The sequence below is a fragment of the Nanorana parkeri genome, unplaced genomic scaffold, assembly GCF_000935625.1.
Source record: "Nanorana parkeri isolate BGI_ZX_2015 unplaced genomic scaffold, ASM93562v1 scaffold69, whole genome shotgun sequence".
Lineage (NCBI taxonomy): Eukaryota > Metazoa > Chordata > Amphibia > Anura > Dicroglossidae > Nanorana > Nanorana parkeri.
This window is the reverse complement of record NW_017306337.1, coordinates 2,159,501-2,173,911: the sequence shown is the minus strand read 5'-3', so window position 1 is coordinate 2,173,911 and position 14,411 is coordinate 2,159,501. Positions and strand designations below refer to the sequence as shown.

At 40.9% G+C, this 14,411-nt stretch overlaps 1 protein-coding gene across 2 annotated transcripts in view; it reads left to right on the top strand.

Annotated features, from left to right (window-relative positions):
• Window positions 1-14,411, top strand: part of DVL3 (dishevelled segment polarity protein 3) — an 80,060-nt gene that overhangs the window by 23,296 nt on the left and 42,353 nt on the right. For both annotated transcript variants that reach the window (XM_018576541.1, XM_018576542.1), the window contains exon 2: window positions 13,518-13,587. In XM_018576541.1, the coding sequence (XP_018432043.1) occupies window positions 13,518-13,587 (70 nt within the window). The remainder of the gene's footprint in view (window positions 1-13,517; window positions 13,588-14,411) is intronic.

Genomic DNA, 14,411 nt, shown 5'->3' with positions numbered 1-14,411 from the left:
GTTCACAGCGCTGCCTTGAGTTTACCCAACAATTCGGGTTTACCCAATGCGATGAGGTGTAAAACAACGCTTGGTCCTGCTTGCTCTTACACCCAGCTCCACAGGCTTCAGTGATCCGTGATCCCGTGGACACACACTCTCCCACACAGTCACAGTACTGTGATGGGCATTAGGTTTCTGGTCACTTTAGTGCAGCCCAGTCCCTTTAAAGGGCATAACCCTTCACTGTGCATCAATGCTTGAGTGATCATTACATGATGCTACTACATGCTACTTTTGTAGCTTACCCCATAAGGAGCGGTTTGTTCCATTTTTTTAGCAATCATTTGCTACCCCGCAGGAATCGTTGTTTGCGATTTTTGTAGCAGCCTGATGAAGCGACTGCAAGCAATTAGGTTAATCTCCAAGTAGCAGGAAATAAAAATCACTCATGTAGCTCTAAGCTTAAAGTGCTAGATGCTGCCATTGACCCACTTCTGGAAAGTTCTAGTTCTGGGAAATTCGTGTACCTGTGTGTGTGATTTATGAAGAGGTATGCCACCTATAAACTTGGGCATTGTTTAGCACTAGATGAGAGTTTTGTCTATGACAGATAACGGTCATTCTGATAGCCATTTACATTTGGGCTGGCTTTGTACCTACGTACGGTGGCAACTCGTCACAATGCAGCAAAGAGTGTGAAGGGACCCTAAATATTCACACTGTGCAGTCCACAACAATTAACACTGATGTGCTCTCAGCTAAACAGTTGGAAATGACGTGCTGTCCCCTTAGTTCCAGTCTCTGCCTGTATTTTCTACTGGTTTTAATGGCATAGCTCTGCACACAAATGCCTCATTAATAAATTGTATTGCAGCTTCAGGGGTGTGGAAATTAAAAAAAAAAAAACTACTTGTCCAAGGACTAAAGCTTGGGTCCAATCTTCTTGTCCCTTACGACAATCTACGTACTTGTCGTGATTAAAAAAAAAATCTTAACTGAAACTGTATTTAACCGTGCCAATTTCCAAGCGAAATTCAGAATACATGGCACAGGACAGCACTGGATGGCAGCATGAGGTACAGATGGTGTACCCGTACTGGCGGAGGGAAAGACTTGCTGGGCGGAAGGTAAGTAGAGAAGAGTGCGGGATCCCGCTCCCCGGGAGAGAGCCGGCGGGCGGTGGCCGGGGAGAGAGGCGGTGTTCAGGGAAGGGGAGTGAGAATCTAGCTGCTTACAAGTGATCTTCAGCGGCTGTACAGCCGCCCGAGATCATTTGTACAGAAGGGCCCCCCTCTACATTTAGCCCTGCTGCTTGCCCGAAGCAGAGCTAAATAGAAAAAAAACGACCCACCCGGCGCCTGGAACTGCATGTCCCGGGCATCGGGCGATAGGAATTCCACACCCCTGTGCTTACTTGTATTCATGTATTCAGAATACATTTAATGGTTTATAGGTAATTTCCTGTAGTCTATCAGAGGAGCGAGCTTGGAGAGGTGACTACTTTACAACACACACAGGTACCATGGGGGAACAAAAGTAGTCACCCTCCAGAAGGAAGGACATTGTCGTCTCCAATTCAGAGATGATTTGAAGATCTACAGCTGAGTCATACACAAATGAGATACATTTTTGTTAATTATTAAGGTACTTGAATGTATGTATTTTTAAAATTTAACTCCTGAGTTTGTGTCGCTTTAAAAAAAAAAATGGAATAATCACTATTGATTATTAAAGAAATGGACACGCAGTAACTCCAATATCATTTTTTAAAACCCTTTTTTTTTTTTTTTTAATCAAAAGACCAGCCTTGTAAACCACGTAGTTGCTTTTGACCTATAATTACGATCTGGGATAGAACATATTTAAGATTTTACCTTCTGTAATCACCAAATATACTGTAGTCCATCCTCAAAGCAAATGCTAAGTATCTGCCCTTTAAATCTGTATTGCAGTGACCCTGTTATGGGTCTTGGAGTGTTTTTTGCTGAACCATATCTATCTGGGTTTGTTCAGCTGTGCTTGCAGCTCCACTCCTGAGCCATCCACTCTTACTAACTGGAATTACTATACTGCTGTTTTTACAGTGTTTGCGTATTCCCAGTGTGGAATTTATACAGAAGGTTTATGTTATTAGGAGTGTCTGCTGCCTTGACTCTACAGACATCTGTTCTTGTCCCAAGGGACCCGAAATGGGTGTGTAAGTCACAAGGATGCCTGGTGAATGTTTACATGGACAGTAAAGGTCGTTTCTAGAAAACCATCCTAATCTTTGAACCTTAATGTTATGTAGTTTATTTAATACCACGTACCCATAATATCTGCCGATTTACATTGGCATGATAGACTTCCAGTAGTGCTCTAGGCCTATTTCATTCAGGCTTCTTTTAATCTAGTTTGCAAATATGAAGTAAAAATAAATAAATAATTGGTACTCGCATACTAGAATGCAGGCATGATAGTTTTAAGTTTGTGGTTTTTTTTTTTTAGGGGGGGTTATTGACGTATACAGCCTCCTAACTCTCTTCCTTTGCAGCCTTTATCTGGTATAATTTTAATATGAGTAAGTTTCTGGTAGAGGTCATTAAAGTGTGTGTGTGTGCGGGCATACAAATGTATCGCTGAGTGGTCAAGTGGATGCCCTCCTCTACCCCATCTCCATCCCGTGTCATGCACTTGAGTTGCATAGAGTTGATAAGACACTTTTGTTGGGTATTTGCTGTGCTTATTGTCGTGCCTACTGTACCTATTTCGTCCTTGTACTTTGATTTTTCTTTTAATTGTCAAATAAACCTTTACTATTAAAAATAAATGTATTTGCAGCTTACCAGTCCTTGGATTGTGGTGGCTGCATTACTTTCATTTTTCTGGCTAAGAACATTTTCTACAAGCACAGGAAATACTTGATCTTGCCAGAAAAGCCCAAAGAACCTGCTATTTCTTGTTTAAACTGCTAGTCAACCATGTAATAGATGAACAAAGGCAGACATGTTTGAAGTCCAGCTTGTATGACAACCATGGTTCCGTCCATAAATTTTACAGAAATGATTACCAGGTGAAAAAAGCCTCAATAAAGAAAACTTAAGCAGCCACCACATCTAAGGACTGGTAAGCTGCAATATCTTACAGTTTTTTAAAGTGGTAGTTAATCCTTGAAATAAAAAACAAGAAGTAACATCCATCTACTACAAGTACCTTCATAACTCTATAGCACCACCTTTTGGATTTTTTACATGCTCCCGTTTTCCAACACTTATCCTTACAAAGTACCAGAGCAGAGACCAGTAATGTCCAGTCTATTGGCTGGTGCATGCACAAACCACTGGATGTCCTGTCGGTAGGAATTCGGATATGCTGCGACGCCGGAATAAAAGCTGGCGTGCGCGTTAATGGACTTGGTAATGCATGTCTGTTAGTGGGCATTCATTTCAGAGAGCCCCGCCTACCATTTTATAGAGCAATACAAAGCCGCTCGCTCAGATTCCATCATTCTGAATACTGCAAAAGATGCATGACATCATTATACTGAACATCTGGGTGTGTTTTATTTCATTGCTCTGAATGGTTTGACATTTGTCATTTTGTTTTGGTTTATTTCAACATTTAGATACTCCTTTTAAAAGCACAGCAATAATCAGACACGTCCAATATTGCCATTATTTTATGTCAAGGTTCCTTCCAACGAATGAATGAGCCAACAGCAAGGAAAACTAATTTTGTAAATCTTTGTACATCGGTACTAATGTTTATGGATGAAAACCTGGTAAACACTGCTTCAGCTGTAGCTCTACCCATGGTACTGTATTGTTCTTAGTTAAATGCCTGGTGAAAAAAAATCTTATTAAAATGTATTTAATTCTATATTGTTAAAAGATAATTATGGGGAGAGTGAAAAATTTACCATAATTGGAGCTGACATGTGACACTGCAGCTGTAACATGTTGGCTAATCGAGAATTGAGCGATCACATATAACTGACCGCTCAATTCCCGATCTTCTCCCTGCAGAGATCATTGACTGCCAGTCATCACTCCTCGCAGGGATTCCCCTCCTCTCCTTCAGTGCTGACTGCAGGGGTAGGCGAGGGAGGAGGCAGGCACCGCTTACTCTAAGGCTGGGTTCACACCTAGGCGTATCGAATATGCGCGTTTGTCACTCATTTCGTGTCAGGTGTTTGTGGCACGTTTCGCGGTTAAAAAAACGCACGCCAAACGCATGTTTCCGAGTGCTACTTGGCTGTATCCCAATGGAAACGCGCGACAAAAACGCCCCAAAGAAGCTCCTGTACTTCTTTGGGCGTAGGCGTTTTGTAGTGCGTTCATACGGCCTGTAATACGCCCAGGTGTGAACCATACCCATAGGAAATAATGGGATTTCGGTGTTTGAGCATTTTGCAGAGCGTAGGAACGCGCTACAAAACGCCCAGGTGTGAACCGGGCCTAAGAGAGGCAGAGCCAGCTGTCAAATCGGGCAGCAGGGTGGATCCCGACAATTTTGTTGGGAGCTTTCTCTACTGCAGCACAGCTCTGTCCTGTCAACATATAGTAGGCAATAGCCGACTATATGCTGAGTTTTGGGTCATAGGAGGACATTAGGAAAGGTCCTCCTGTGCCCCAAAAGAACTCTACAGCCAAAAAAGGTTGGGCCATAGTTCTCTTTTAATATTATGTACACAGATTTCATATGAGGATTCCCTTTGCTTAATAGGGCAGTTATGCAATTTAATCGGGTCACCATTGGTCTACAAAGTGTAAACACTTCCTGCAAGTATCTCTGCTCAGAGAGAACATTCAAGCACTATATATATCAGTAACATAGTAATTAGACAGTAATATCATTAGCTGACTGCTAACCAGCAGATTAATCTGTGTATATTGTGCTGCATCCGGGTCATCTTAAAGGAAAAGTATCAATAAATGTCTTTTTAGATGGATCTTTTCTTGGTGGGCCAATACAACATGCTGGTAGGTCTGCCAATGCAATTTGTGTACGTTAGACTTCATCACCTTAAATTATAATATAAAAGAGAAGAAAAGCCAGTGCTCCTTAGAAGGAACCCAACAATAATAAGAGCCAGCCGTGCTGCATCTGTTCTAATTATAATTGTTCTGTTTTTATACATTTAAAACGTTTGATCTATTAGGAAACAAAAAGGACTATATCAATTTTGTGTGTATATTTCCTTAAATAGGCAATCTTGCGTATGACTATCTCTACTTGCAGCCAGCAGATGAAATACTTAAAGTGAATAAACGCTTGTGTTTATTCACAACACAGCACTCAACAAGCCATGCCCCTGTTCCCTCCTTCCTCACAGTATTTTGATGGGCAGGTGCTGCATCCTGTCGCTGCCCTGCTCCCAGTGGCCTCGGGATCACCCCTCTCAACCTGGAACTTCAGGTACACACCACAAATCGTCTGGTGGATGGGGGGGGGGGGCAAGGAAAGGTAGCAGGGCGTTTTTTACCTTCATGCAGAGAATGCATGAAGGTAAAAACCGAATAGCCTTTAGTACCACTTTGAGGCTCCTCTCAAGCACTTTTACAGAATAATTTATTGTGAAAGCAATGTATTGTAAATAGACTTAAGTAGTGAGAGATTAAATTACACATGGATAAATACATCTGAAGAGGAGCACATTCCCTTCCCTCTTTCATGGCAAATCCAGACCTGTATGGGTTTTTAGTTAGGCTGAAGTACGGAAAAAAATGTAGCGGGCAATTCTGAGTTTTTTTGACTAGGTCTACATGGGCCATATTTAGACGCTCAACTGTTATGCTAAACCATTAATGAGATTATTCTCTTTTAATTTGAGCTTCCTCAAGTGATTTTCAGTAGCAAAACTGAGCAGTTGATCTCCTATGATCACACATTGCTGCAGTTTAAGCGTAGTGCAACCAACTATTGGCAATGTTTCCCTTCTTTTCTACAAATTGAATAGGAGAATACTGTCGCAAGGGGACGAGGTCACATACTCCTCCGTACCCAGAAGTGCTGGAGGAGGAAGGAGCAGCAAGGGAGTGCTGGTAACGGGAGTTTAAGGGTCGGATTGTGTGGGGACACTTTGCAGAGTCCCCCCCTTTTAACAATAGACATGTAATGTAAACAAATAGCATAAAAACAGGTAGATAACAAAAACATCCAACACATGCACATATCAGTAGTGCAATACCAGTGAACTAGAATATGAAGATCCAGATCACCTAGGCATATATAAAAACTTACATCACATCTTGAGATCAAAGAGGGGCGGAGAGACTTGGATCCAATGTAACCAAGGTGTATTCTGGGCTTAAAAGGGATGTGTCTAAGATGGTAAATATTCTAAGCGTTTTGAAATTACACTAGTGGGCACGGTATTTTAGCCATCGAATTGTCCCCGCCAATCCCTCTATATTGGTAGGTAATGCATTCAAATATTACAATCTGATGTAGCTCAGCAATCCAATCAGATAGTGAGGGGGGTGGGGGAGGTGGATATCCATTTTCTTGCCAGCAGCCAACTAGCAGTTAATCGGGTTCTGTGTATAGCTAACATGGTGTGCGAGTGCATCAAGGTGAAGTCCAAAATTCCAAGTATGCAAACTCTGGGTATGTTATCCAGCAATATAGCAAAGACTGAATAAATGACTGTGAGTACTGCATTCCAATATCGGACCAATTTGCGACACATCCACAGTAGGTGTATTAAGGATCCTTGATGAAAGCCACATTTTGGACAGGAAGGATCATTCTTGATACCTGCTTTCAACAAAAACTCAGGTGTGTGACAAGTCTTGTGCAAAATAAAAAGTTGGGTGAATCTATGAGAAGTGGAAAAGAACACTTTTGAGAGGACAGTACTCTGCATTCGTCCAGTCATCATCTGTAATATGACCCAAGGTAATTTTCCTACTCAAAGTAGATTGTAATGTCAAGTTGGTTAATAAGCACAAATACAAATAAGAAAGCATGCCCTTGGTACTGCACAAAGCAACAAGGGCATCCAGGGCTGGGGTTGGGAAGAAGTGTGGAGAAGTGTTACCAGATTGAGAGGTCAGAGTGGGTCTGTGTTGCAGATATTGATAAAAGGCGTTGTGAGGCAATCCAAACATGGATTGTAATTGTTGTAATGAACAAAGGGTGTTATCCTCATACAACTGAGCAACAGTACATACTCCTGCCTGCCACCAATTCTTGAAACCCTGCAACATGAGGAGCTCCAGAAGCCTCCCATTATTCCAAATTGTGGTATATCTAGTATGACATAAAATATGTAAAAGTCACTTGGCTGCCTCCCAAACGTGCCCCATCAGACTGACTGTAGTTAGGTGGGAGAACTTTTTACCAGACAAGTCCGTTTCTATAGAACCTAAAGGGTCATGGGTGTCAAAAAGATATTGAAGAGAGCAAAACGATTGTAAATGCATTGCCTCACAATCCCATCCAGAGAAGTGTTGTAGTTCGGAATCAAGAAAATAAAGCCAAGGACCAGGAAGAGCTAAGCCTCCAAAATCCTTGGGTCTCTGTAGGGTAACTAGTTTTAGTCAGGCCTGTTTTCATTTTCAGATAAGGTCCCTTAAAATGCTGTCAATTTGCCTAAACATTTTAGAGGAGAGCCAAATTGGGGAATTGTGCAAGATATACAATAATTGTGGCATCCAGACAATTTTGAAAAGATTAACTCTTCCAGCCACTGAGAGAGGCAATTCAATCCAGGAATCACGTTGAGATCTGACTTGATGTAGTAGTGGGAACAGATTGAGTGTGGTATAGGCGGTGAGTTGCAGAGACATTCGGATACCCAAAAAAGTAATTTTGTGAGCATATCGCAATACATGACAAATCAACGTCAATGGATTTGGTAAAGGGTCAATGGAAAGTAAATTGGATTTGTCCCAGTTAACCGAAAGAATCGAGTATGCAGCAAAATCTGACAGATGTAACATTACGTTACGCAAGGTGGACAGAGTATCTGCAAAGAAAAGCAGGATGTCATCAGCATATAATGCAAGTTTGTCTTTCTCCATACCTCCTTTTTTAAAACTTGCACTATCTGGAGATTTTCCGATTATTGCAGCAATAGGTTCTATAGCCAGTGCGAACAATAAAGGGGAGGGAGGACAACCTTGTCTAGTGCCTCTTTAAACAAAAGCTAGAGCAAAAAGAATGATTAATCCTAATTTTGGCAGAGGGAGTATGATGAACAAACCCAAACAAGGATAAGATGGCCCATAGGTACCGCCACTCGAGACTATGGAATGCTTTTGGTATCTCTGTTGTCAGTATTATCTATAGGTATTTTCATATTCAGATAGGCCCTCTGTAAATTAACAGCAGTAGATTTATTGGGTAAAAAAGCATATTAGTCTGGATGTATAATAGATGACATTTTAGTACACAATATGTTGGCTAACACTTTAGTTAGGATTTTAACATAACTGTTTAGCAGGGAAATCGATCTATAGGATTATGGTTGAAGAGGGTCTTTATTTATTTTTTTAGGAAGCACAACAATGGTGGCCTTGTACATAATTTTTGGGAGACGTACCAAATCCAAGTCTAGTGTTTGTAGTAAAAGAGGAAGGATAGATTGTTTATAGCTCCTATAGACTTTTGGCGATCCATCAGGACCAGTGGCCTTGCCATTTGGGAAGCTAGCAATCGTGCGCTCCATCTCCTATAAAGTAATAGGAGCCTCTAAATCTTATGTATCTAACGTAGATAAAGTAGGTAAAGTTATTCCTGAGAGATCCCTCTCAAGATCAATATCGGAGTATGTTGCTTTAGAGGTATATAGTTGGGCATAAAATTGGGAGAAAATATTCATTATGCAATGATTATCTGTACATATAGAGCCAGATGTATCTCTGCTGGACCCAATATAGGCAGATGATTGTTGAGAGCGAGCAATCTGGGCCAGAAGTCTACCCGGGGCATCCCCCTCAGCCCAGAACACTCTCTTCGTAAAAAAAATAGCTTGGTTTGTGATCTTGTATGCACCAGAGACGCAAGGTCACTGGTGGCCTTAGTCCAAGCAGCTTGTATAACTTCAGATGGGTGAGATATACATGTCTTTTTACTATCGGCAACTGCATGACAAGCTACACATTCATGTTGGCTGACTTAATGTAACTAATATGTTTTATGAAAAGACCTCTAAGGTAAGCTTTCAAGGTATCCCAAACCAGTAATCCAAAAGTAGAAGTTACATTAAAAGACTAAAAGAAGGAAATATCGGCCTCCAATGATGCACGTTCACATATCAATGATAACCAAAAGGGGTTTAGGCGCCACGGAGTAGAGGAGAATTGTTGACCTAAAGTGAGCCGGGCCGATAACATGAAATGGTCCGACAGACATCTGGGCTGAATTTCAACATCGGTGCCATATGGCAAGATTTCAGAAGATCTCAATACATAATCAATGCGGGATAATGCATTGTGTGTTTTGGAATGGCAAGTATATATTGCTGCTCAGTTAGATGTAAAAGACGCCATATATCTGACAGACCCATTTCTAGACACAACTTGGCAAAGGCAGATAAGTTGGTAACTCCTGGAATATAACAAGATTGGAATTTATCTCTATGTTGGTCCATACCATTATTGAAATCTCCCATTACCAATATTGGGAGTTTGTCCACAGGGAAACGGGCCAGTTCTGTAAGTCCAACATTAGAGTAGAATATAGATATTAGCAACAACACATTCCATATTGTACAAACGACAGTGAAGAAATAGAAAACGCGCATGAGCATCTATTTTCGTCTGTATACAGGAGAATGGTACATTTTTGTGACTGAGTATAGACACTCCTCTCACGTATGCAGAGAAGAAGGAATGAAATGCTTGCTAGCAGAACTTCCGCTCCACCAGTTTACACGTTTCTTTGCTGGTATGTGTCTCCTGTAGACAGACGATGGAAGGTTTATGTATGAGTAAGCAGGTAAATATTGCACGCCTTTTCACTGGATCTCCCAGACCCCTTACATTTCAAGATATAAAATTTAACTCTAGCTTCAGGCATGACAAGTTGTAAATGAAGAACAAGCTCACATTATTCCAGCAGTCGCTGTAGTATAAGCATGGGTAGATGATAAAAAAAAAAAATAGCACAGAGAAATAAATGAATGCACAGGTAATAACATTCCAGCTAAGTGGTAGTAGTGCCCAGATAAAGACTAGTGTCCTGAAAATATACGGCAATGGTTGGTGTAAAAAGAACAGTTAAACGTACATTAATAAAGAGTTAATCAACAAAAAATGGGTATAGGGAGAACCGTACACGCAGGAGCACATGTGGGTGCAAATAATGCTATGTAGATCACCAACAAGAAGCTGCAAAGATGTTATTAGCAGCAAATGTTGGAAAAAAGCCTTAAGATCTAATAATGGGGAGAACCTTACAGCAATTTGCAAAGATATTGAAAAACCTCAGACAAGCGGATAAAATACTGCATATAGGTTGCAACTCAGTGACAGTATGAGAGTCACAAACTAGGATAGCACAAAATCGGTCATGGTTTCCATTGCTTTTTCTTGGCATATTTGTCCAGTCAGGATGAGGCCTGAGAAGGCATCTCAAAAAATGGGTTTCTCCATCCGCCACAACCCACAGCTTAGCAGGGTAAACCATTGAGTATGGGAACTGTAGTTGTTGAAGGCATTTCTTCACCTCTTGAAATGTTGTGCCCTTTTTCTGAGTTTCCTGGGAAAAGCCAGGGAACAGCAAAACCTTGGATCCAGTTATGAATGAACTCAAAAGCCGAATCAACAATGACCGAGGAGGATTGCCTGGGGGGAGAGGACGTGATAGAACCTTGTGGGCCCATCTGAATTTTGATCACTTTGCGTGAATGTTCTGCAACGCGCACACTTTGGTATGTGTAAGAACACACACACACACACACGTGAATTGGGGCTGACCCATTTAATCTCTCTTCTTTCAAACCAGCAGGTTGAGCATTATGCTTTTCTTATGTTGTTCTCAGTCTGCTTATCCTTTTTGCAGGAAGTAGTCCATTATTTACATTTGGTGACTTGTCCATGTTTGGAAAGCTGTGTCCGAGGTTTCAGTCAGACAGATGGTGATTCAAAAAAGAAGCTTGTGCTTTACTGCCTTTTTAGATAACTCATAGTGCTGTGTATAGTGCACAGTTTTGGCATGTATTAAGCGTTCATTTGTAAAACAAAGTTTCTGTTTGCACATGTGTATGGTTGTTGTTTTTTTTTTTTTTTATATAAAACTCTGTACAGGGGCGTCCCTAGACTTATAGCCGCCGGAGGCCACTGACATCACTGGTTGCCAGGAGCCAGGCGGGACACCAGCCAGAGCGTCACAGGTTGCTAAGAGCTCTTAGCAAGCTGAGATGCTCAGGCAAGAAAGGGGGCAGGAGGGGCAGCTGCCACCACCCCATGTGTCCCAAGGAGATGCCGTCTGAGGCAATCTCTGCTTCATTATAGCGATAGCCCCGACTCTATAGAACACACGCCGGGCTCAAGTATACCATAGTCTACATTTCCCTTCCTATTTATGCATGAAACTCTACTCATGTTTTCTAATGCACATTAACAAATGCTTTTTATGCCTCTTGATGCACTTCTCTTTATTAGTGCATAATACAAAGTAGAGGATGAACTTTTAAAATGGAATATAAGATGGTGGTACGAAGAGGTTACATACACATCAACTCTGTTTGACCTTTTTATTAAACCTAATGCTGCAAAAAAGCATGTCAGGGCACAAATTATATTTTTTTATAGTTTAGATTGGGAAGTCCCTTGTTAAAGAATTTCTGTCTTGGTAGATTCATTTTTCCTGCAGTGTATCTGTAAAGTGTCTAAACAGCATAGTTGGTTGTTTGTGAATTTGCATTATCGTATTACACAAGAGAAGTAGATTAAATTCCTAGCTCTCAATAAATTTAATTAGTATTCCTAGTTTATTTTGCTTAGGGCTTAGGGCATTCTTAGTTTATTTTGCTTAGGGCATAATCTTTGTTGTGTTTTTATTTTATGGCACTCAGTGATATTATGATATTCCGTACCATAGTGTGTTAATGTATCTTTAGTTTTATGTATTAGAGGTAAACCGAAATGGAATTTTCATGCCGAAACGGAAAATACAAATGTTATCAGGCCAAAACTGAAATTTGTTTTTTTTTACATATCAATAATAATAATAATTTTTTTTTTTTTACTTTACTGTTGGGGGTTCTGGGGAAATATCAGGAATCTGAACAAACTATATATTTTTTTTATTATTTATTTTTTTTAATTTTAAAAACTTTATTTTTTTTTTTTTTAAAATCTATGGGGCACTAAGGGGTTATTTTATTTTTTTCATTTACACAAGCTTTGATAATTTCATATCCAAGTAGAATACAGTATTCTCCTCCAGAGATACTTTTGTATCACTTTTGTAACACACAGCAAGCTAGCTGTTTACAAATCCGTGAGCTGCTGCTGCTGGCTCTGTGACTGTCATGGCACTGTGATCACAGGACTCTGACCACCTAATCTGCTGTTGAGGGTCTGCCTCGGACCCCGAGGGACCCATCAACAGCAGTAACTCAATGAGCTGCTGGTCCCTTTACGGACCAGTGCTCATTGTACCGAACGACAGGATTATCCCGCCACCGGTCGTTAATTAAATGAATGTTCATGATGGTATAATCCCATATTCGGTCGGGAAGGGGTTAAATGCTCAGGTGTGAATGTAGCCTAAATCAGAACAAGGCTACCAGATGGGGTCTGTCTGAAAGTTACTCCTTACAGTCTCTCTAATGCCAAGAAACCCATAACACTAACCTTATGACATTCCCATTGGCTTTAAAGGAGAACTATGGGGTTAGGGCTTTTCCCCATAGTTCTCCTTAGGGTAACGGGAGGACAGAAACTAGCGTCCTCCCGTCACCCTAAGCTGAGTATAACGCGAGCTACAGCTCGCGGTATAGTGAGACGCCGCGGTATACTGAGACGCCGCAGTATACCGCGAGCTACAGCTCGCGGTATACTGAAATGCCGCAGCTGAAGCGGATCCCGACAATTATGTCTGGATCCGCCCAGCTGCGTGAGTTACAGCTGGCTCTGCCTATGTAGAGGCAGAGCCAGCTGTACCCGTCCCCTCCCCGGTCCGTTCCGCCAGTCAGGGGTGGAGGATCGGAGCGGGGAGGGGCGAATCCAACCACTCCCCTGTCACAGCAGAGAGCTGTGACAGGATCGAGAGGTGAGGGAACGCTGGTATGTGTTCGCTCACCTCCCGATCTACTGAGCCGACCTGTGATAGTCTCATTATCACATGTCGGCTAGAACTATGAGGTGAGTGAAAAGCACTCATCTCATAGTTCTCCTTTTAAGCATCTATAAGGAGGTTTTTTTTTTTCTTTTATTAAAATATTACTCCTGGTTTGTTATTGCTTACACTAATGTCCTTACTTTTTTGAGGAGTGAATTTTAATGATGGGTCCACTTAAGGACTGGTGGATTTCTGGACATATTGGTAGAATTATATATAGCTGTGTAACATTTCAATAATCATTTTTATCCTGTTTCCAGGGTGGTTAAAGAAGAGATCTCTGATGACAATGCAAAGCTGCCCTGTTTCAATGGAAGAGTTGTTTGTTGGGTAAGTTATGTTTGTTTTTTTGAGGGGTCTTTTTGAGGGAAAAATATTTTTAGTTTTCTTCTTTCTTTGCAAGTAATCAGACCCTTTAAAACCTCCTTTTTTCCCTCTTCCATTATAACTCAAACCAAAACATTTGTTTTTCTAGATTTGGTTAGGGAGAAGAGTTAGAACCGCCTGTTTTGTTTTTTATTGGTATTTGTGTCCACATTGGGAAGATTAACCTCCCTATATGTCCTGGTTACCATTGTCTCCAGGAGAGAAAGTGAGGGTAAATCCAAAAATTTTATAGTGGTCACTAAAACGGTTATAAAGAAAAATACTTTCTAGTTGGAGCACCTGTTTTAGTGACACCTGTGGGAGGTCAGTGCCCCTCAACACATGAAAACACTTTTGCAAAATGCAGTGTTGATCTGTTCATTTACCTGTCTGCTGTCTGTCTTTAAGAATATATTTTACTGTGTGGTCCTCTGGACATTTGGGGGGCTGTACCTGAAGCCTTTTGATATTCTCAAAGTTGACCGCCACTGACATTCCCAATCCACTACAGAAAAATGACATAATTTATAGGTAATATTAATAGGTGGGGAATATACTAAAAATATGTACCAAAAAGTATTTTCTAGTCTTGGTATTTTTTGCAGTAATTTTTAAATACATAGGCAATTTTTATTGTATTAATCTTTTTAAACCTTCTTATTTGTGTGGCTGAACAGACTTTGTAGATATAAGAGCATTAAAGCGTGATCAGACAGATGGTGCTTGTGTTCCTTCTGTGGAGAGCCACTAGAGGGAGCGCATGTATGGATTTCTAATTGTAATACCAA